General features: G+C 43.7%; 1 protein-coding gene across 2 annotated transcripts in view; it reads left to right on the top strand.

Annotated features, from left to right (window-relative positions):
* Nucleotides 1-25,165, top strand: part of whrna (whirlin a) — a 145,419-nt gene that overhangs the window by 2,017 nt on the left and 118,237 nt on the right. For both annotated transcript variants that reach the window (XM_067969617.1, XM_067969616.1), the window contains exon 2: nucleotides 3,016-3,327. In XM_067969617.1, the coding sequence (XP_067825718.1) occupies nucleotides 3,016-3,327 (312 nt within the window). The remainder of the gene's footprint in view (nucleotides 1-3,015; nucleotides 3,328-25,165) is intronic.

Below are 25,165 nucleotides of genomic sequence, written 5' to 3'. Positions count from 1 at the left end.
TGGTTTTGTCCTTTTAACATATTTACTACGGAAGTGAAATACCAGAGCTTTGGACTGGCTTATCTTCTTAGGATTTATATTTGACAAGTAAATGATGACTTGCAAATGGTACAGACTGGGTAAAAGCTGACACCAATTCACACAAGTATACAGGTAGTTTCGACCATTTATGTGGTCATTGTATACATTTTATACAGTTACTATAACTACCTGAGACACTTAACAAATTAAGAATTCAATTGGAAGCAACACAACTTGCTGTACCCTTAAATATCGGTTATAGTGGGTGTACAATTTCCTGAACTGAAAGCACACATGCAGGTTTGATATTAGGTACATGTGAACTCTACTGTGAATTCTTAGCTTTTATCTGTGTACTGTATCTTCAGAAACACAGGCAGTTACATCACAGTAATTGGCAAGCAACATAAATTGGATGTGTATATAATATTTGTAACAAATTTGGGAAAATAAGCTTAAACATACTTATTGCAATTTCATGAGAATGCTTTGATGGTTATTGTGGTCTGCAGTTTGAGTTAATCTCACTGACAAATAGAATCAGGGGAAGCATCTCCACAGCTACAAAATATCGCACTGCAATCGAGAGGTGTGCCTGCTTGAACTCCAGCCTCCATTGTAATTGCAAAATATACCCAATCTTCTACCTGGGCCAATAGGTGGAGTATTGTGCAGGAACAGATTGCTGAACACCCGAAGAAGGGGAATTACAATGATAGGACTTGGTCTGGGCACCTAGCAACTTCTTTTTGGTCACTTACAAGATAGCATTTAGAAGGGTTCAGACTCTATTTGTCACCCAGTCCAACGAGACAGGAGAACCAAAGGAGTACACCATATCAGTGCAATCAATAAACAAGGAAGGGAGTCAAGGAGAGGGTGGTTTTGACTCTCATTTATTTATCTATTGCACCGATGTGGTTTCATCTTTTGGATTAGCACACTGTCCTTTTCTTCTACAGACCTTGGATTTTAATCCAACTCCAATTGATGGGAGGGTAATCTCTCCTGTCTGCTGGTTATAAAAAAGTCACGAATGACATGAGTTTGAGCAGCTTAACTTAGTTTCTAGATTCTTTGGTGCAAAATTGGCTACATTTTGGCACAAGACTAATAATAAATTGGTAGCCTCCCTCAAAAAAGCTACAAGGATGGAAGAGGGGAAATGGAAATATCGGATTCGTGCAGATAGAGTGGTCTTTTGAGCCTGGACTTATGGCATGTTTTTTGGGCAGCCTGAAGGGAGGTATTCCCTCTATTTAACACATGTGAGAACTGATCTTGCGGAGAACTGAGTGCAAAAGGTGAAAGCATTTTCTATTCCTCAACGCCAATATCTTTTACATTGATGAACACAAAATGCATTTTTTATTATTATTAATAAAATAATCCTTTTAGTTTGTGCATCATAATCATCTACTTAAAATAAAACCCCATTGCTAACAATCTGTGAAGGGATAGAGATTGTTGCTGACAATCATAGGTAAACATTTAACATTTGTATGGCATTTCTCTGTCCAAGTTTTAATGGAGGCATGAATGTGTTTAAAGCAAATAGGTTATAGCCTCCAATAAATAGCAGAGAGAGGAATGTCATTTAAATGTGTTAAGCATTGGTCTACTTTTTATCACCAACCATAATTTGTAAGCTTCAATTCCAAGTTAATTTTCAGTTGCAAGTGAGAAACTGCTGCCAATATCAAATAACCAGAGAATTCTTTTCCAGTGAGATGTGAAAATTGAAGCTGGTGCAACCACAAATATCATAACTATTCAACAACTAATTCGTGCTAATTGAGAAATGAATACCTTGCAAAGCAATCATCTAAGAAAAATTTGATATGTTCTCAAAGGAAGGCACACTAAAATGTTAATCTTTCCCTTCCTCCCCTCCATCTCCATGAACACAAATAAGAAAGAACTTGCAATTTATACAGCACCTTTTATGACCTCCGGATGATCCAAAGTGCTTTACAGTCAATGAATTACTTTTGAAGTGTAATCACTGTTGTAATGTTACAAGATCCCACTGCAATGAGATAATGACCAGATAATCTGGTTGTTGGTTAAGGGATAAATATTGGCTGGGACACCAGGAGAACTCCCCTACTCTTGCCATGGGATCTTTTACATCCACCTGAGAGGGCAGACAAGGACTCTGTTTAATGTCTCATCTGAAAGATGGTATTTCCAACAGCACAGCACTCCCTCAGTGCTTTACTGGAGTGTCAGGCTAGACTGTATGTCCAAGTCTCTGGAGTGGGACTTTAACCCATAACCATCTGACATAGAAGCAAGAGTGCTACCACTGAGGCAAGGCAGACCCCTAAAGGTGGAGCTTGTGGACTTGCTGGGAACATCTGCAATGGAGAATAAATGAGGGGAATGAAGGCAAAACAAAGCTATGTTTAGAAGGGGATAATGAAGTATATGTGGGATTGAGACAACTGACTCATTTGATTCTTTAAGAAATTGGTTTGAAAATACAATTTAAAAGTACATAAAGAATTATTGAAAGACGAAAACCACAACATAATACCTTTTAAAATGAGAGCTTCCCTCGAGATAAAACAGTTTTGAAAATGAGAAAGTTCTTGTACAGTTCTTGGACAGCTCTGAATGTGAAGAGTTTCAGATACTAAGTGTACTGCACATGTGTTCCTTCTGGATAAAGCACTACATTTGGAATATGTAAAAGAATAACAGTGTACCAAAATTTCTGTCTGATGAAGTTCTGCACAGTGCAAACCTGAAGGAATTTTTAAAATAAATATGTTACTATCAGTTCAATCTGATTGATTGCATTACATCCGACTTGAAAATTTTACAGTAGAATTTCAGTTTGTCTCTTCCAACAATTGTATTTGAGAATATGTTCTAAAATGCATTGTGCATTTGCTATCTCTCCTTTGTTGCATTTTTCTTTTGTAGTTTGCATTTCATTATACATTGGATTGTCTCGGTACAATTATTATTCTTTCTTTCTTCCCATAGCCATTGGAGTCCCACGTTTCCAGACCAGTGCAAGTAAATTTCAGCACCGAACAGCGGAGAGCTCCTTTCTATGAAAGCTTGGTGATGAAAGAAAATTATGGAGAGATCAGGCAGGTGGCATTGAAAAGAAATAAAACGAATGAGGGTTTGGGCTTCAGTATCCGAGGAGGGTCTGAACATGGGGTCGGGATCTACGTGTCTCTTGTTGAACAAGGCTCCTTGGCTGAAAAAGAGGGACTTCGAGTAGGAGATCAGATCTTGCGAGTGAATGACAAGGTTTTTGAAAAAGTCACCCACGGGGAAGCTGTTAAGGTAAGTCCTTCATTTGAAATAACAATACACGCTGATACAAGGTCAACAAAACATGCCAGTCAATCCTTTCCAGTTTTTGTAACATTGACTCTCTGTTAAAAATGGGTATTCTTTATATACTTTTTCTCAAAGCTGGAAGAATTCATATATTTAACCCATTGGACGCCAGGTTCCACTTTGAGAGTGATATTCATTACAGAATGTTGGATACAATATCTATACAGCTACATGGTAGCTGTTCCACAGGCAGAGATTAAATCTACATCAGATGATCCCTAACCTTGTCCTAACTACATTATCATTGGAGTCAAGAGTTGTCAATGGACTGCCTTGGATATAGCCAGTTTATATTTGTGTACAAATTGTATGGTGATAAAGCAAAGTCACACATTTAATTATTTGCAAAATTTATACAACTTCTCATTTGTGATATTAAAACATGCATGAACATATTAATAAATGGGGGAGCCATTGAATATAAAATTTAGATCATTCATGAGGAACACCTAATAATGCCCCAAAGATGAAATTCCAAGTGAAATCAACAAAGATTCTTTGTACCTCACTTCTCCATGTGCACAATTTCTATGTAATTATTATTGAGTGAATGTGATTTTTGGGACTAGCGAGATGGATTGCAGTCTTTTCTGGTCCTTTACTTATTTATGTGACTGTAATTTATACAATCACTGATGTCAACTGCTCAGAAACTTTAGATTTTAGAAGTTGTTATTGCAATCATTTTCTGATTAAAGTGACCATCGTCCTATGACATTAACATTAACATTACTGTAAACCATACAGTTGGAAACACTAATTTCCTTAGATTCAGAAGTCAATAACTGGCTCAAAAATTAGCTGAAGTCACCCTATTTTTATCCAACCACGGCTGATTGCCAGCTAACATCTCCCATTTTACTTAGTGCTGATTGCTGCTTTTGCTTTAAGACAGACAGTAGCTCTTGTATAATCTTGAACAGAAGAAACTGGAAAAAAAATCCGTTCAGTGAAAAAAAAAAATTTTTCGAGTTAAATTTTCTATTTTCTTACAGGAGACCTGTGGCAATTTAAATCTGCATAAAATAGGATTATATCAACTGAGCAAAATAAAATGAATAAAGCCAATGAAGCGTTAGAAGTTCTCAAAGTTATATTGTTGAACAGACACTATGGGCCCGATATTAGGAGGGAGGCGGGCTGGCAGCGGGGGTCGACTGGGCACGTGGGTAACGTGCCCAGTGAATTTGGGGTGCTCCGCACGCAATCGCAGCTTAATTGAAGGTACTTAACTTGGCTTCCGGGTTTCGAGCTCGAAAGCCGCTCAGCCGGCGGACTGCGCAGCCGCAGCATAGGCTGTCAGCTGGAGGAGCCCTATTTAAAGGGACAGTCCTCCACTGACTGATGCTGCAGAATATATGCAAAGTTACAGCATGGAGCAGCCCAGGGGGAATGCTGCTCCCAGGTTTAATGATGCCTCTCTCCAGGTCTTATTGGATGGGGTGAGGAGGAGGGGGAGGACAGAGATCTTCTCCCTGGCGGACGGGAGGAAGTGGCCTGCCTCTGCCACCACGGAGGCCTGGCTCGAGGTGCAGGTGACCTCCTCTGCCACCACCAACGTATCACGCACCTGCATACAGTGCAGGAGGCGCTTCAATAACCTAAGTCGGTCAGCCGAATTGAGTACACTTATTCCCCTGCACTCCGTCTGCCACATCACCGCCCCCATCCCACATCTCCTTCTGCACTGCCAACACTACTCTATCACATCACTCCTCATACCCACTCAAACCTCATCCTCATCTTACCTGCACTTATTCACCTCGCCAGTACTCATCCCACCACTACCACTCAACCCAATCCTCATACAATCTCATAGCTCTATCTCATACTCACCCTCTCATACATCTCTTTCATGGTCAGCCTCACTCAACCTGCCACTACCTGTGCTGCAGCCACAGGGCATGCATCACATATGTGCAGTCGGAAGCATAAGGCAAACATGTCATGAGCATGAAGGGGATGCACAAGGGTGTTTGAGGGTTTGTCATGGTTTTTACTTGTATTTCATTTCTGACCAACTCACATCACATATTATATTGGCACCACTACTGCCATGTCTTTGAAAATCTTGTCTGGTTTGTGCAATAATGCCCTTTCCTGAGGATCACCATGAAGACCCACAACTGATGACACCCATTGTGTCACTGCAGAGTGGGTGTAGGTGTATTTGCAGGGCTCTTTTGTGCAGACGACTGAGAGACGTCGGCGATGTCCCCGGTGGCACCCTGGAAGGATGTGGAGGAGAAGCTGTTGAGGGCAGTGGTGACTTTGACAGCGACAGGTAAGAAGATGGTGCTCGAGCCAGCCGGGAGCAGCTCGAAGGAGGCTGCAGCTGTCCACGACTACATGTGGTGAGGGTAGTGCCTTCTGTGACGCATCCCTCTCTGTGGTTGCCCTCCCTCCTGCTGTGCAGGTGGATGTGTCACAGCACTGTGTTGTGGAGCTCCACGTGTCAGAGGTGGACGGCGTGGATGGTGATGCTGTTCGTCCTCCGAGGAGGTCATGACTGCAGCTACGGCGGCCCCCATCCAGAAGATGTACGTTTGAGGGGGTCCGCAAGGTAGGTAAATGTATCTGCACCCCGGGGTAAGTGTGCAAGTTTGTGAATTTGATTGTTAGGAGGAGGGTGGTGGAGGCCAAACTTTGTCCCAAGTAACAGAGTGGCCTCCTGCAATGAGTGAGGGTCTCCCCCCCCCCCCCCCCCCCCCACCTGTCAAATGGACCTTTGCAGCTGCCACAGGCTAATGGCTGCAACATGTCCATTTGAACTGGGCGTGTTTCCCCCAGTACGGGAAACAGTCTCAGTTGAGGTGAAAATCCCACCCCTCCTAAAATATCATGTCAATCAGGTCTGCTAATGACCTGAAGTATCAAAATAATTACCTTAAGTGCCATCCCGCCGGCTTTAATTGCCGGCGGGAGTCCCACATGTGGGGGCTGCGCGCGCATGTAAGCGCATCTCTGGGGAACCCGGAAGTGGGCGGGTTGGAGCCGGGCTCCGGACCCGCCCTGGGAATCCCCGATTTTTGGAGCCCCCCTGCCACGATCCCGCCGGCTCGGATGTCCGAAAATCGAGCCCTATATCTGCTGTAGTACAAGATTTTGCAATGCATTTTTAAATAATAGCTTTGTGGGATTTTTTTCTCTTCAATTTTCTGCCCACCTCCTCTCCTGAAGCCAATAACTCCTTCTGCGTACCTTGCCCAAGTGCCCATTATTCATATGTGGGCCTTTACAGTGACTCGTTGCATGCCATTTTACCACACTGCTAACCCCCCCATCTCACTCTATGTCTAATACAAGTACATCCAGCCGGCTTGGCTGCTTGGTGACCAAGACTAAGTTTGAGTTTCCTGATTAAGTTTCCCATCCCTAATCCAGGGACACTAAAACCAATTAAATTAGATGGTGTTGGGGATAATTATTGGCAACACTGGATAGTCCATGAACCCTGATCAGATAACATTGAATCTGTAAGCAAAATGTTATCAGGCTGTTCAGACCTGGCCAAATTCATGTAAACAGACTTTAATACAATGAAAATCAGTGTCTGAAAAAATCCACTACAAAATAATCTTTCCATTTACCGTGTCCCATTTAGCTAGAATCAACTGTTTGTCTTTTTATTTTAGTTGTTTGAGAATCGATCAGAGACCCAATAGTGTGGGAGTTATTTTGTTTCAATGTTTCTTTTCCATTAATGTTTTGGAAAGCTGACACTGAGCAAGATTTGAAAACAGAGGAAAGGAAATTGATGGAATTTTAACAAACAACTTCCAAAATCTTTTGTATTAAGTATTAACTTAGTTCAGTTGATGTCAAATGAGGTAATGCTATTATCAATAATGAATACCGGTTCAGGGCATCAGTTTGATTTATGGATTTGGAATCAATGGGATCCAAAACATCATAACTGGACATCATAAATTATGTTACAATTTGGCCAGGCTTATGACTTAGATTTCAAAGTCATGCCAGATATCAGTGGATATAAAAGTTAAAATGGATGATTTGAAGTCAGTCAAGGATAAAACTGTTGGAATTCTTCCTAGAAACCCAATTTAGAATAGATTGAATTTAAAAACTAAATAAGTATGAAATTAATGGCAGTAATTAATGAGGGTTTATGTGTGTTTTTATTTAACCGTGGGCTGAAGCTGAGCTGTGGTGCAGTTCACGTCCTTGCTCATTAATACAGTTTGATTGTACAGAAGGCCATTTGCAACAACTTAGATTCATATTGCGCCTTTAATATAGAAAAATGTCCCAAAGCACTTCACAGTGAGGTGAGAAAAATGGATACCAAGCCAAAAGGAAGTAATTAGGAGGAATAACCAAAGGTTTCGTCAAAGCTGTGGGTTTTGAAGAGAGGCTAAAAGGAGGAGAATAAGGTGGAAAGGCAGAGGGGTTTAGGAAAGCAATTCTAGAGAGTGAGACCTGGAGAAGGGTATGCTCAAGAGGTTGGAGTCAGAAGAATGGAGAGTTTGTGGGCGGCATTGTAGGGCTGAGGCCAAGAAGGGATTTAAACACAAGGGTAGGAATTTTAAATCTGAGGCATTGTAGGACTAGGAGCCAATGTAGATAAAAAGAAAGAATTTGCATTTATGCATGCCTTTCTCAACTTCAGTATGTCCCAAAGCACTTAAAGCCAATTAAATACTTTTCAAGTGTCGTTACCGTTGTAATGTAGGAAACCCGGTAAGGTCTCACAATCAGCAGCGAGATAATGACCAGATAATTTGTTTCAGTGATGTTAGTTGAGAGATAAATGTTGGCCAGTACACCCAGAGAACTCCCTTGCTCTTCTTCGAATAGTGCCTTGGGATCTTTTATATCCACTTGAGAGGGCAGGTAGCACCTCGGTTTAACATCTCATCTGAAAGACTGCACGCCCAACAATGCAGCACTCCTTAGGAACTGTACTGAAATGTCAGCCTAGATTTTGTGCTCAAGTCTCTGAAGTAGGACTTGAACCCACTACTTTCTGATTCAGAGACAAGAGTGCTACCACTGAGCCATGGCCGACACATTGATCAGTGAGATGAGATTAATGGGTGGGATAGCAGAGAGGCAGCAGAGCTTTTCCATTTTTAAAAGGCACTTTTTGAAATTTGTAATGCTTTCCCATATTTTCTTAACCCACATTTGTTCCTTGAATCGACACTATCCTGCTCAGTCCTATCTTCACATGCACATTGATTGTTTGTTTATTCCTGGTTGGCTGCTAAACATCCATGCTTGAATGATGTGGGAAGACACTTACCTGGTCATTTACCTACATAACACATCTGTGACTGCCAGCATCCTATCTCCCACAGGAAACTCAAATATGAACATTACACTAAAAGGGCTGGTGTTGAGTAAGTTGTGTTAAACTGTTGCTGCATGTGACTCGATGCATGGCTACCATCTTTATAGTAAGCAGTGTCCTAGTTTTCTCTGGAACCCGGAGTGCTACTGGACATTCTTAGGCATGTACTTAACAACATAACAGCTGTGTATCTCTTCAGACACTGTTGTTTGAGGGGAATCAGAGCATTCAGAAGCCCATCTCACGTCGATCTGTGCAATTAAATCTACTTGCTTTTTAACTCTCCTTGTCGGTAGCTTTCAGTCTCATCCTGGTAAAGCTTTCCGAATCCATTTTGCGTATCCATGCCGTAAGAAACTGTGATGACGGGATACGCAATATTGAAATACCAGGCACCTTCAGCAGACAAAAACATTATTGAGTGACCTCAACTGAAATCCTTTGAAGGTTATAAAAAAAACTTTGATGCCAATGTCTCTCTCAAATATGCAAAGCCTGTCCCAGCTCTTTGAGAGTTCCTGTTGTTTCGTATGAGTTTGTCATATAATTCTAGGCCCTATGTTATACTTTACAGTCAGAGTTAAGTAGGAACATTTCCTCAGCAGTATTGCTTCTGCTTTAATGCAATATTTCCTTTTCTTCCATTCTGTGCCATAAATCAACCTGACATTGTAGGAATGAGCATCAGGTTAAGTGATTGGATGTTTCAAATCCAAAATATCAAAATGCAGATAACATTATTAACATTTTTAAGGTATTGGAATGAACTTTGGGAGATACATTGGCATTTCTTAGTGCTTTTCTGTAAAACTGCCAGAAGCACAATGTTAAATTATGCACCATAATTACTTGGCATATGATTTTCAATCAGATATGAAGAGTTTATTTTTATACTGCCAGATTACTGTGATATAGTAAATGTGGAATGGTGCCAGATTTGATTTTTGATGTTTTCACTTATTGAAAGTGTTAAGAAGTGGTTTGTTGAATGGATTCCACACTTGTTGAAGAATGGCAGCAAAACCACAAGAACTTGCATTTACACAGTGCCTTTAGTGTAGAAAAATGACCCAAGGCGCTTCCCAGAGGTGTAAGCAGAATCATAGAATGGTTACAGCACAGAAGGAGGCCATTCGGGCCATCGAGCCCTTGCTGGCTCTTTGCAAAAGAAATCCAGTTAGTCCCATTCCCCCGCTCTGTCCCTGTAGCCCTGCAAATATTTATCCAATTCCTTTTTGAAAACCACGATTGAATCTGCTTCCACCACCCTTTCAGGCAGCACATTCCAGATCATAACTACTTGCTTCATAAAAAAGTTTTTCCTCATGTCGTCTTTGGTTCTTTTGCCAATCACCTTACATCTGTGTCCTCTGGTTCTTGACTCTTCCGCCAATGGGAACACTTTCTCTTTATTTACTTTATCTAAACCCTTCATGATTTTGAACACTTCTATCAAATCTCTTCTTAATCTTCTCTGCTCTGAGGAGAACAACCCCAGCTTCTCCAGTCTACCCACATAACTGAACTCCCTCATCCCTGGAATCGTTCCAGTAAATCTTTTCTGCACCCTCTCTAAGGCCTTCTGCCTGGTGCCCAGAATTGGACACAATACTCCAGTTGTGGCCAAACCAGTGTTTTTTAAAGGTGCAACATAACTTTCTTGCTTTTGTACCACATGCCTCTGTTTATAAAGCCCAGGACCCCGTCTGCTTTTTTAACTGTTTTCTCAACGTGTCCTGCCACCTTCAAAGATTTGTGCACGTATATGGATGCCTAGCCAAAGAAGGACATGTTTGGAGGGGTAACCAAAAGGTTGGTCAAAGAGGTGGGTTTTAGAAAACCAGCAAAATTTGAAGCTTCGGTGAGATCAGCGCACTAGACGGCGTGATACACGGTGTGTGTCGCCAAACTCGCCTTTGTGGGAAAATCTGGGCCATTATGCACTCATACACATATCTTAGTAGTGTCTTAGGATACTCTATTATAGTAGTACTGACAAGGGGACTCAAAGCTCAACATTTTGCTACGTTATCCATGATGTAATGAAGTTCTCGAGGAAAGTGCTGGATCCCTTTCCAGATTCCCACACAAATCCATGTGCTTCGATTTTACGTCTTTCACCAATCGTCATTGGTACAGTTTGAGGAATTCTTCGTCTCAAAGATTTTATACTTGAGCTGTTGTCACCTCAGTAACGTGAAAGGATTATTCTTTTTTTTGTTGTTCAACTTGATAAAATTTAAAACCAAATTTAAAATTCTTATCCTTGCATTTAAATCCCTATATAGTCGCACCCCTTCCTATCTATATCCTTCTCCAATGCTACAACTCCCCCCAATTTCTCTTCCTCTGGCTCTGACTTGTGCACTCCCCTCCATTCATCCCACCATTGGCGATTTCCTCTGTTAAAGGCTATAGAAATGCAAGTTATTGTTGATAAGAGACTTGCCATCATTGGACATTTGGTTCTTTTTGATATGAAACTGCTGGAAAATGTACAGTTATATATTTGAATATGTGGGCGAGTGACCTTATTTAGTGTAAGATTTAATTAGATTATAATCAAGCTTCTAAGCAATTTCCTGACACTGGACTCATTAAAACATGAGCATATTGCAAACAGTAATTTTACTGAACGGTTTTTTATACAACTGAGTAAATTTGTACAGAACATAATTTTAGAAAATAATATGATATGAAACATCTTTATTACTTTGAAACTAACAAAATATTTCATTGCTGAAAGGGTCAAACAAATGTAATAGCTCAAGCCTTTAATCTGATGTAGTAACTGGGTGAAATTGAAGAATATCAGACCATATCGCAAAAGAAAGCTTTGCGAGCATGACGGTATCTCTTTTAAATGAATGGCCTGTTTATCACTTTAAATGTCACTCATTCATGGTGCGTCAGGCTGCCACATTGATTTACAGTTATGGGATAAAATGCACTTGACTAAAGCCTGGTTAAATGTTGCAGCATGGATTGCACTGCTGAATTGCGAGTACACACTGCAGGAGATCAATCTCAACAAAAGCATCAAATTCACCAGTGATTCTCTGAATGATTCACAAGAAGATTACATTTTCTTATCGCTTTAGTTAAAAGAGGTCAGTGTTGTAGGGGAGCTGTTGAAGTGAGGTGCGTATGCCTGACATGACTTCGTTCTAGTAAATTTCTACTATTGAAGAAGAATCCCCAGGAGATTGATCTGTTCATTCAAGTGGAAATGCTCTCTTGACAGCGAGTGAAGAGATCCTTGCTGGTGCCCTGTGATTGCTGATTAGTTGACCTTTTCACGAATGGTGTGGGCCATATTTTACTTTTGAAAACACTCCCATTCACTTCATATTATGGCAAATATCAGCACAGGACATCTCCTTTGTGTGGGGTTGGGTGAAATAGCAGTTTCATTGGTTCCACAGGGAATCCTATGGATAAGGATTATTTTTCATGAGTAAAGATCTATCAGTAATGAAATGTAATGGATCTAATCGGGAGTTCTTGTGTCATCAGAGCAGCTTTTCACTAAAATATGATTTTCTCTTTAACAAAACTAAAATGGAGCAGAGCACTGTTAGGTCAATACCAGACCGATATCTGTAGTAATTGCAGGCTACACCATTTAAAAACCACAACGGAGAGCTATTATGTTTTCCAGTTTTGCTCTCTGTTACTTTATTTGTGCTGGACCAATAGATACTCAAGAAAAGGTGGCCCAGCTCAGACCAGAGTGGTAAATGTTAATACCTGTCTATATAATAGAGCGCTTTTAACTTTAAGTTTCAACAGTTTGAATATTACTAATTATTTTTTTTATTCGTTCATGGGATATGGGCATCGCTGGCGAGGCCAGCATTTATTGCCCATCCCTAATTGCCCTTGAGAAGGTGGTGGTGAGCCTCCTTCTTGAACTGCTGCAGTCCGTGTGGTGAAGGTTCTCCCACAGTGCTGTTTGGGAGTTCCAGGATTTTGACGCAGCGACGATGAAGAAACGGCGATATATTTCCAAGTCGGGATGGTGTGTGACTTGGAGGGGAATATGCAGGTGGTGTTGTTCCCATGTGCCTGCTGCTCTTGTCCTTCTAGGTGGTAGAGGTTGCGGGTTTGGGAGGTGCTGTCGAAGAAGCCTTGGCGAGTTGCTGCAGTGCAGTCTGTGGATGGTACACACTGCAGCCACTGTGTGCCGGTGGTGAAGGGAGTGAATGTTTAGGGTGGTGGATGGGGTGCCATTCAAGCGGGCTGCTTTGTCCTGGGATGGTGTCGAGCTTCTTGAGTGTTGTTGGAGCTGCATTTCCCAGTGTTTTCCAGCATTTGTTTAATGTGCATTTGAGCAATGACAACTGGATTCTAAAAGGAAGAAGCAAAAATGTCCATGACAAATATTTAGTGCTCAAATTTTGTCTTGAGGAGTATTAAAAAGTAAACTATTTCACATATAAATGTGTCAATAATCAGAAGCTGCAGGTTGAAAAAAAAATTCACCAAGATTTACCTAAAGCTTTAGTTATCAAACCCAAGGGCTGCAGTTTTAAATGCCCATGGCTCACGACCGGCCTCATTGTCACCCCAACATCTGACCAGAGCACCTCGAGTGGATTCACCTTGTCGTCTCAGTACTCAAAATATCCCACAATCCCAGATTCATTCTGATAATCCCAAGCTCCTCTTGACTATAACATAAGTACCTATATAAGCTTGGTCCCCCCACCAAGGGTGCTGAATTGATGGAGATGCCGTAGTTCAGATGAGATATTAAACTGAAGCTGCATCTGCTAGTTCTAGTAGTTCAAGTGAATGTAAAAGATCCTATGGCACTATTGGAAGAAGAGCAGGGAGTTTGTTCTTGGGCTCCACGTTCCAAATGCATCCTCTACTTCTCTGATTCTGGTCTCCAAAATGCCTCCAACTTCCTCCACTCCATCATCAATGGCAGAGCCTTCAGCCATCATGCCCCTGCACCCTTCAACTCTCTCCTTAAATATCTTCATCTTGCTACCTCTCTCAATTTTAAAATCATCTTCCAAAACTTACCTCTTCAAGCAGTCACACCTTTTAACGACTCTACTTCCTCTTTGATGTCTATCACTTCTCCTATAAAACACATGTTTTATTACATGAAAGGTACCATATAAATGTAAGTTGATGTTTCATCTGCACTGAAGAACAAGGATAATGATTACTATGGTTGTGAATCAAGAAATGAAAGATAGAATCATAGAAAGGTTACAGCATGGAAGGAGGCCATTTGACCCATCAAGACCATGCAGGCTCTATGCAAGAGCAATCCAGCTGGTCCCACTCCCCTGCCTGCGTGGGAGTGGTTAACATACATACAGAGAAGGTAGAGAGGATACGAGAAAGTAACGAAGGTGCTGTATTTTGCTGAAGTAAATTGTGCAGACAAGACCCGGTGACCTGTTGCTAAGGTAACTTTAATCCTGACAAAAACTGGCCTTATATTTTCATCAATAATTTTGAGGTTGAGTGCTGACCACAAACTACTGTAGAAGAATTCTACACATTGTATACAGCTACAACTATGACATGATCAGTGTTTTATCAACACCTTTATCTATTCAGGCTTTTGGTGTGTCTGCAGTCTGTGCTTATTTTGAAGGGTACATGTTGCTACATGCATTTTCCAAATTGCCATACAAAGCTCATGTTCAGTTATTAATTTTGAAAGCCATGGAATTAATGAGATGCTGTTGGTTTATGCTGTTTAAATACTATTTTTTGTTTTACAGTATAGCCTACTAAGCCCAAAAGCTTGTTTACGCTGGCTTTCCAGAACATTTTGAAGTTAATGACCTCTTTGTGTTCAATTAGAAAAATAAATGTCAACACTGAAACATTATTGATGAGTTTCCAGCAATCTTTTTGGAGTAATTGCAAGCAGAACGGGTAGAATTGCTGTTTTAAATGATGTAATAGGTTACCCTGACAAATCCTCTCCAACAGCAGCTGCACCGAGTGCACTGTACTCACCAGTGAAAGGTATATCAGGAATCAAATGGTAACTGCCAAAAAGAAAACTGAAACCGATAGCTCACAGACTTGTCGATGTCTCCAGGCATACAGTTCTGCTGCGTGTTGTGTTGTGTTGATGCGGAGCGGTTTTGGGTATGCATTTAGGAGCAAAGTAGCATTACAACATAAGAGACCGCCAAGTGCAATAAAGCTCTGAGGTGTGAACAGCCCCACCTCAGCTCGCACCATTTTGAATTTTCACAGAATGCAGCAAATAACAAGCATTTGCACTTTCATTGTAAGTGAAGTGCTTTTAAGACATTTCTGAGCGATAGAAAAGGCACTATGTAAAATGCAAGTCTTTATTTCTGTTTGTCTTATCGTTTGGCCTGTCTTTCTATCGTTCTCTCTGTGTCTTTCTTTTTGTCTGTTTTTTTTCTATCTTTCTGATCACAGCCTACAGCAAATTCCTCCACTGTGCACAAATCACACCTGGTGAATCTGAAGAATTTTCTGTATTTTTAATAACACTGTCTGTGTTGTGAGCAGTTCCTCTCAGCATGCTGCATTGGTGCAGCAGCTACACAGCACTAGATAGACAATTGTTCTCGTATAATACGATAGTACACACAGCATGTATGTTTCAGACAGAAAGTACTGACTTAAAAGTAATTATTTTGCAAATGCACTCTTTTTCATATGAGGATAAACTCACCAGAAGGTGTAAAAAAAAATGGAAAGGCCTTGGTACATTTTTAACTGTTTAACTTTCTGTCCTCTTTTTTTTCCTCTCATTAATTTGAAATGTCAGCCTTCTATTATCCTCCCCTCTATTCCCACACTCTGCTGCACTATTCTTCAGCCAAAAGTTGGACGATCAATCTGTCTGCCTGGGGCTTATGCTCTTTGATGAGCTGGTTACTGGGAAGACCACAAGAACAGTGCATAGTAACTCGGATTCCATTTTGGCTCTTCTATTTGTGCTGAAGAGCCTGGTGTCCACTCCGCACCCATCCGGACAGAGATCAGGAAGAGTCTACAGTTTTCTCCATTTACTCCAAGAAGTTTAATAAGAGCATTAAACTAGCAGATGGAGACATTTCACGTGATCTGTGCTGATGTGTTCCAAATGCAGAATAAAAACAATAATACTAGATTCTGTAAAAATAAGTAAATCTCCCATAAAGAAAGAAAGATTTGCATTTATATAGCACCTTTTATGACCTCAGGACATCCCAAAGCACTTTTACAGCCAATTCAGTACTTTTTTGAAGTGTAGTCACAGTTGTGATGTCGGAAATGCGGCAGCCAATTTATGCACAGCAAGGTGCCACAAACAGCAATATGATGATGACCAGATAATCTGTTTCAGTCAAGGTGCTTCTCTATTAGATCTTCATTAGATTTCAAATTAATTGCATTGGCTCAATGTACCATTTGGACTTTTGCATAAACATCTTCTTTATGGTATTCATAAATTAACTTCTTCCATCGTGGAGATCATTTGTTTGTACTGTATTTATAAACCAAAGCCTGACCTCAAAGCATTAAAGACTTATATGCAAATGAATGAATTGTGAAGAAGCCTGAGATACTGCGGATCAACATAATAGGATGACAACATTGTTTCGCATTAACGTTGACTGGTAATGCTTCCAAAGCAAGAGATTTTGTCTGTGCTACTTACATAATATCAGGCATCCCTAGCTGGGTACAAGCTGATGCTGATGCCTGGGATCAGTTACACAAGGTTCTTAGTGAACAATAATACACTGAGATGTGAGTGTAAGACACACAAAGAAACCTTCTCAGATATCCAGGAAACAACCTTACTTATGGTTGGTGCATCTCAGTATCATATGAACAGTTATATGCTCGTATTCACTGTGTAATTCCTCAATTAATATCACAAACAGGCTGTATTTCTATGGAACACCTACATTTCATTGTAGGCAGGTGTATCTATTTAGAATCAGTTCTATAGTCTGTACAGTGAAATGTTGGAGGCATTGCTATATTACTGTGAGTCATGGGTGTATCTTGATGTAATAGCTTTAATAAAATATTTGTAAATCCACCTATGTGGGGAACAGTGTTGAGTTGTGATAACCCCATTTGTGCAGAAACATAGCAACAGTAGGATGAAGTCCGCCAAGGGTAGCAAAGATGGCTCCAGACTTTTGATCAGTGAGTTATGAAGAGGTTCTTAACCACTGAAACTTTTTTCCTTGACAAACAGAAAGTGATGAAGGAAGTAACATGATCGAAATTTTAAAAATAATAAGGGTTAGGAAGTGAAAAGTGAACTTTGAAGAGATTTTGACAAATTTGATACCACCTTCAGAGGAAATAAAATCCAGTCTCGAAAGCAACAAAGGTTCTGCCCAACTTCTGAAATAAAAGGTACTGTTGTTTCAAATTTGATCACACATGGATGCAGTGAAGCTATTTTAAAATTAACGACACAAGCACGTACCATCCACCACTGACAGAAAACAGAGCATTGCTCTCACAACAGCTTTACATAGAACAGTAGGATGTGGAAAACAGATTACCTGCTTCACCCCTTCCCCCTCCCCAGGCTGGATAGTTAAATGGTATGGGGACGGGGGCGGGTAGCAAAAAATAGAACAGCTTCCAAAAGGAAGAGAACAGGAAAAAAAAAAGAACTTTCCAACAACTTTGTGCCATGTGAGGAGCTACTCCAGGATTTTTTTTTTGGGATGTGGGCATCACTGGCAAGGCCGGCATTTATTGCCATCCCTAGTTGCCCTGTGTGTGATACAACTGAGTGGCTAGATAGGCCACTTTGGAGGGCTGTTAGAGTCAACCACATTGGCACGGGACAGGAGTCTCATATAGGCCAGATGATAAGGATGGCAGTTTTCCTTCCCTAAAGGACATTTGTGAACATGTTAGGTTTTTGCAACACTTTGACAGCGTCTTAGTCATTTTTACTGATATCAGCTTTTTATTTTCAGATTTTTAACATTGAATTCAAATTCTCAAACTGTCCTGGGTTTAGAACTCACGTTCTCTGGATTATTAGTCCAGTAACTTGGCTACAACACTAAAATACCCCCAAAATCAAAAGGTTCATAAATTGTAGTTGCAGTGAATAACAAAGAATATGGGAATGGTCCCATTTCAATTTGTTTACAGCATCAAAATTGGAAGCTGTTTGTATTTTTTATTATTTGCCGTTATCTGCTGTACCACATGGTGTTACCTCCTCAATCAAAGCCTCTTTTTATTTTATTTATTTACTTTCAGTGCAGTATAAACCAACAGGAAATGCAGGGTAATTGTCGAGTAGTGAGTGCCAGGCAGTAATTTAATTGAGCAGTTTTAATAATAAGAAAACAAAATCAAAGCTCTCGTGATTGATGAATATCATCAGAACTACGAGTGTATATTGCTGTCTTTAATTCACTGCAGTACGTTTGATATTATTTCTAATGTATCATCTATAATCCCCTTGGGGAGAAATTACTAATTTGTTACTACCTTTTACCATTATTCAGTGTGTGTAGTGAGCATAATAGCAGCAGTGACAGAGTAGTGGAGGTGATAGTGATGGAGGAGCCAAAGGTCAACAATAATACGTACCCACAATTGAAGTAATATTAGTATTTCATGTACACTTGAACCTAGTAGAGAATGAGCAACAAATTATAGGGCACCATTAGGAAAAGTGTTTGTTCATAAGGGAACATGATGTCGAGGACAATAGTAATTGATGTAGATTACTCCTTAGATATGGGGCCGGAGGACTGGAGGATTGCAAATGTCACACCCCTTTTCAAAAACAGGGAGAGGGGTAAATCCAGCAATTACAGGCCAGTCAGCCTCATGCCTGTGGTCTTGAAACTTTTAGAGACAATAATCCAGGACAAAATTAATTGGCACTTGGAAAAGGACGGGCTAACAGATGAAAGTCAGCAGTGATTTGTTAAAGGAAAATTGTGTTTGACTAACTTGATTGAGTTCTTTGATGAAGTACTGGAAAGGGTTGATTAGGGTAGTGCGGTTGATGTTGTGTATGGACTTTCAAAAGACATTTGATCAAGCATCACATAATAGACTTGTTCGCAAAATTAAAGCCCATGCGATTAAGGGGACAGTGGCAGCGTGGGTACAAAATTGGCTAAAGGACAGAAAGCAGAGAGTAGTGGTGAACGGTTGTTTTACAGGCTGGAGGGAAGTATACAGTGGGTGTTCCCCAGGGGTCAGTATTAGGACCACTGCTCTGTTTGATATATATTAATGACTTGGACTTGGGTGTAGAGAGCATAATTTCAAAGTTTTCAGATGAAATGAAATTCGGAAATGTAGTAAACAATGTGGAGGATAGTTACAGACTTCAGGAGGACGGAGGCAGACTGGTGAAATGAGCGGACACATGGCAGATGAAATTTATCACAGAGAAGTGTGAAGTGATAAATTTGGTCGGAAAAATGAGGAGAGGCAATATAAACTAAATGCTACAATTTTAAAGGGGTGCAGGAACAGAGAGACCTGGGGGTGCGCACACACAAATCTTTGAAGTTGGCAGGACAAGTTGAGAAGGCTGTTAAAAAAGCATATGGGATCCTGGGCTTTATTAATAGAGGCATAGGGCTCAATTTTCAAATCAAAGTGTGGGGGCTGGGAAAATCTGGAAAATCCTGAGTGGGTAAGGAAGCTGGCTCCAACCCGCCGATTTCCACATCTCACACAGACGCATCAGTGTGTGCGCGCTTCTGGAATGCGGAAGTCCCGCTGGCAATTAAAGCCGGTGGGCTGATATGTAAAGCACTTATTAATGTCGTTGAATTTGTTGAAGTTGTTAATTTCATGGGGCCTGATATTAGCGCCTGATATTAGCACCTGCTATCGGGTGCGTTCCTGGCGGGGGGGGGGCTCCGAAAATCGGGGATTCCCGGAGCAGGTCGGGAGCCCGGCTCCAACCCGCCCACTTCCGGGTTCCCCACAGACGTGCAGCCCCCGCATGTGGGACTCCCGCAGGCAATTAAAGCCAGTGGGGTGCCACTTGACAGTATTTGTTCTGCTATTTCAGGTCGTTAACAGACCTGATTAAGGGAATATTTCAGGAGGGGTGAGATTTTACAAACAACTGGGACTGTTTCCCGTACTGGGGGAAACACTCCCAGTTCAAATGGACGTGTTGCAGCCATCAGCCTGTGGCAGCTACAAAGGTCCATTTGACAGGTGGGGTGGGGGGGGGGAGGGAGTGGGGGGGGGGAGACCCTCACTCATTGCAGGAGGCCACTCTGTCACTTTGGACAAAGTTTGGCCTCCACCACCCTCCTCCTAACAATCAAATTCACAAACTTGCACGCTTACCCCGGGGTCCAGACACATATACCTACCTTGTGGACCCCCTCAGATGTACATCTTCTGGATGGGGGCCTCCGTGGCTGCAGTCATGACCTCCTCGGAGGGCGAACAGCATCACCAGCCTCGCCGGCCATGCCGTCCACCTCTGACACATGGAGCTCCACAACAGAGTGCTGTGACACATCCACCTGCACAGCAGGAGGGAGGGCAACCGCGGAGAGAGATGCTTCGCAGAGGGCACGACCCTCGCCACAGGGTCCACAGACCGAGGCTCAGCTTCCTGGACCTCTCTGAGCAGCAGTGCACACGGAGGCTCAGAGTCACTCAACATGCACTCGTGGACATCTGCAGCCTCCTTGATGCCGAGCTGCTCCCGGCTGGCCCGAGCACCATCTTCTTACCTGTCACTGTCAAAGTCACCACTGCCCTCAACAACTTCTCCTTCGCATCCTTCCAGGGTGCCACCAGGGACATCACCGACGTCTCTCAGTCGTCTGCACAAAAGAGCCCTGCGAATACACCTACACCCACTCTGCAGTGATACAGTGGGTGGCATCAGGTATGGGTCTTCATTGTGATCCTCAGGACAAGATTCGCAAAGACGTGGCAATAGTGGTGCCAATATAATATGTGATGTGAGTTGGTCAGAAATTAAATATCAGTAAAAACCATGACAAACCCTCAAACACCCTTGTGCATCCCCTTCATGCTCACGACACGTTTGCCTTACGCTTCCTACTGCACATATGTGATGCATGCCCTGTGGCTGCAAAACAGGTAGTGGCAGGTTGAGTGAGGCTGGCCGTGAAAGAGATGCATGAGAGGGTGAGTATGAGATAGAGCCATGAGATTGTATGAGGATTGGGTTGAGTGGTAGTGGCGGGATGAGTACTGGCGAGGTGAGTAAGTGCAGGTAAGATAAGGATGAGGTTTGAGTGGGTGTGAGGGGTGATGTGACAGAGTAGTGTTGGCAGTGCAGAAGGAGTTGTGGGGTGGGGGCGGTGATGTGGCAGACGGAGAGTAGGGGAATGAGTAAGTGTGCTCACTTTGGCTGACCTACTTAGGTCATTGCAGCGCCTCCTACACTGTATGCAGGTGCGTGATATGTTGGTGGTGCAGGTGACCTCCTCTGCCACCTCGAGCCAGGCCTTGGTGGCTGAGGCAGGCCGCTTCCTCCCGCCCGCCGGGGGGACGATCTCTGTCCTCCCCCTCCTCCTCACCCCATCCAATAAGAGCTGGAGTGACGCATCATTAACCTTGGAGCAGCCTTTCCCCTGGGCTGCTCCATGCTGTAATTTTTCCCATTTGTTACAGCATCTGTCAGTGGAGCACTGCCCCTTTAAATAGAGCTCCTCCAGCTGACCGACCTTACTGCGCATGCGCAGCCCGCCCGACGCGCAGCTCAGCAGCGGGGCACCCGGAAGATCAGGTAAGTGGATCCAATTAGGCTGCGATCGCTCGCGGGGCAGACTGATTTCACCGGGTGCGTTACCCACGCGCCCAGTCGCCCCCCCGCCGCGAACCCACAGCCCTCCTAATATCGAGCCCATGGTGATTGAGGCAGGGGAGCAACTTTCATTCAGCCTCAGCGTCTCCCGTGCTCCATGTTGGAGGAGATGTGTTTCAGCCAGCAGCCATTTGAACATTTAAATCTCTGTTTGACAGATGGAGATAAAAGGTAAGTTATTGCAGCAGGGCACTCAGTTCTCTCAGACAAACTTTTGGCTGGGAGTTCTTTGTGTTCAGACTGAAAGTTCTTGGTTTCCATTCACAATTCTTCTGTTTTCACATATTTACCAACTTTTTGGACCTCCTCAAACTAACACCATCAGGATGGGGGGACACAATGGCTGCATTCACCATTACATCCGAGGATGAGCAACATCACCATCCTCGCCAAGCAAAGCATACACTTCTGCCACCTGGAGCTCCACAACACAGTGCTGCGCCACAGGGACCTGCACAAGAGCACAGAGGGCAACAACAGAGGGAGCGACGTCGCAGAAGGCACGACCCTCGTCAGAGGGTCTACAGACCGAGGCTCAGCTTCCTGGACCTCTCTGAGGAGCAGTGTATATGGAGGCTCAGAGTGAGTCGCCAGGTAGTCGCAGACATCTGCAGCCTCCTTCATGCTGAGCTGCTCCCGGCTGGGCCTGGCGGCATCTCATTACCCGTTACTGTTGAAGTTACCACTGCCCTCAACTTCTTCACCTTTGGATCATTCCAGGGTGCCGCCGGTGACATCACCGGGGTCTCTCAGTCGTCTGCACACAAGTGCATAAGGCAGGTCACCGACGGCTTGTTTCGCAGGGCCTCGCAATATTTCACCTTCCGCATAAACGACTTCAGCCAGACGGAGAGGGCAGTGGGATTCCACTCTGTGACTGGCTTCCCACGGGTACAGGGTGTAATCGATTGCACCCATATAGCAATCCGAGCACTTCCACACCAGCCAGGACTGTTCATCAACAGTAAGGGGTAGCACTCCATCAACACTCAGCTCGTTTGTGACCAGCGCAAAAGATTCCTTCACGTTTGCACCAGACTCCCTGGCAGCTGCCACAATTCCTTCATTCTGAGGGAATCCAACATCCCGGGCCTCTTCCACCCACTAAACACCCTTAAGGGCTGGCTCCTCGGGGACAAGGGATACCCTCTGCATATGTGGCTCATGACACCTCTGAGGAACCCCATCACCGAGCAACAGTGTCGATACAGCAACAGCCACATCGTCACTAGGTCTATAATTGAGCATGTGATAGAACTGCTCAAGATGCAATTTCGGTGCCTCGATCGTTCTGGGGGAGCGCTTCAATACGCACCAGCGAGAGTGGCTCCATTATAGTAGTGTGTCAGGTCTTGCACAACATGGCTAAACAGAGAGGGGTCCCGGCTGAGGAGGCCCCATCCCCTCATCCACCATTCACATCTGCCAACCCCATTGAGAAGGAGCAGAAGGAGGACGACGATGAACCCACGGGCAGAGCAGCGGCTCACCTGGCTGCTCGTGAGGTCTGGGAGTCACTGATATGTGAACGGTTCTCGTAAGATCAGAAAGTGAGAAGAGTTCAGTCCTCACACCACCTGAAAAGACCAGCGCTAACATCAGCCCCCCACCTCCCTGCTCAAAACAGTTCCGCAACTACACATACACCTACTGTAAAGTGACCCACTGGGTGGCATCAAGTGTTGCCGTTCATGGTGAAGCACGTGAAAGGGCCCTCTCACAAAAGCCAGTCAAGAATGAGCACGACGTGGCAGTAGTGGTGAGAATGATAACATTTAATGTGAATATAACAAAAACCAAATATAAATGAAAAACAGGACAGTCTGTCAGACACCCTTGTGCATACCCTTCATGATCACAAATCCTTAGCCTTCCTCTTCCTACTACTACTACGTGGTGCATCCCCTGTGGCTGCAACAGAGCTAGTGGCAGGTTGCTCATGTTCATGCCCTGACTGCTTAGATGCTTTCGGCCTACACCCTCTAGGTTTTGGAGTACGTGAGGGCCACTCCAAAGACTGCTTCACCTGCACCTGTGCAGGGGCTGACTCAGCCACTTGGAGAGGATGGAGCATTGCGGGCACTGTTTGAGAGGGGGGTAACGGGTGAGACATGGGAACGCTTTGAGTGGTGTCCCCACTTCCATGCCCCCTTTCACCATCATCCCGTTCCTGGGCCAGGCTCACATCGCTCCTACCACTCCGCTGGCCAACAGTTTGGAGGACATGTGTGATGCCACGGAAGGCCACTTCTAAAGTATCTGTCAGCCTGTTTAAGGCAGCAGAATGTTGTTCACTGTGAGTCCGCATGGCCGTTGTCAGGGCCTGAATGGACTCATTTGTGAGCCGTGCTTGAAGCTCAACGGAGACTAGCCTTCTGTCCATCGCAGACATTCCTGCACTTACCTGCGTCACTCTCAGATAATTCAGCAGTTACCTGCAACACTATCACAGACAGTTCCTCACATCCCTGTGACAGTATCTCAGAGATTCCCTCCCATACCTGTGCCACCATTCCACTCATGCAGGAGTTGGACTCCTCCATCCTCTGCGCTATTATGCAGAGTGCGCATGGCACCTGTTCCAGTACCTCACAAATGTGCTGTTGTCCCTCGATCATTCTCCTTTTAAAGGATGGCCCCCGGGGTTCAGCATCTGCATTCAGCTGAGCAGAGCCTGGAGAAGAATGCTCCCCCCAACGGGGACTCTCCACAGCTGCCCCTGCCACCAGTGTCTGCTCGTGCTCACTTGTGTGTGGTGACTCACCAGGTGCCAACCCAACTAATTAACTACTATGACCCACCGAGGTGTGACTTTCCGCGCTGGTGGATGGCTCGCTAAGGTGTGACGGTGCACCCTCAGAGGCCTGGAGCCCCTCTGAGGAATCGCCCTCTGCCATCACTGCAGTCGTTGAATGGCCTGTAAGAGAACAGAAGGCAATATTAAGCATCATCACAGGTGGGTGATGTTGCGATGTGCATACTGAGGTGTACAACATGGCAAGCATTGTTAACATCAATTCATGTTGTGTGTGATGAATGTTAAAGTTGTGTCACCAGACGTTTGTGGGATGCCAGTCTCAGCGCCCATACGGACAGGCACTCGAGGGTGTGGCTGATGTCCAGCGCCGTCTCCTCTGTGTTTGTGAGGACCACTACTTGTTGCAGCCCCACCACCAGTGCTCGCCCTCTTGCATGCGTTTTGCGCTTTCTTTTCCTAGAAAGGCTGAAAGTACAGATGTGAGAGTGAGTGAGTGATGGTGAAGTGGCCAACCGATGAATACGTTGCTCTGGGTGAGGCTGACCGTGAAAGAGGTCCATCAGAGGGTGAGGATGAGACAGAGACATCACATTGGATCAGGATTGGGATAAGTGGTAGTGGTGGGGTCACAAATGGGGAGGTCAGGAAGTGCTCAGGAAGCACAAGTAAGTTGAGGATGAGCCTTAAGTGGGTGTGAGGAGTGATGTGATGGAGTAGTCTTGGCAGTGCAGAATGAGTTGGAGGGGGCTGGGGTGATGTGCACCATGGAATGCAGGAGAAATCAGTAAGTGCACTCACTTTTGCTGACCTAGTTAGGTCATTGAAACGCTTCTTGCACTGGACCCAAGTGCGGCAGACGTTGCTGCGACTGGTGACCTCCTCTACTACC

This window comes from Heptranchias perlo, chromosome 31, assembly GCF_035084215.1.
Source record: "Heptranchias perlo isolate sHepPer1 chromosome 31, sHepPer1.hap1, whole genome shotgun sequence".
Taxonomy (NCBI): Eukaryota; Metazoa; Chordata; class Chondrichthyes; order Hexanchiformes; family Hexanchidae; genus Heptranchias; species Heptranchias perlo.
The sequence above is the reverse complement of the archived record's forward strand: the minus strand, read 5'-3'. Positions and strand labels throughout refer to the sequence as shown.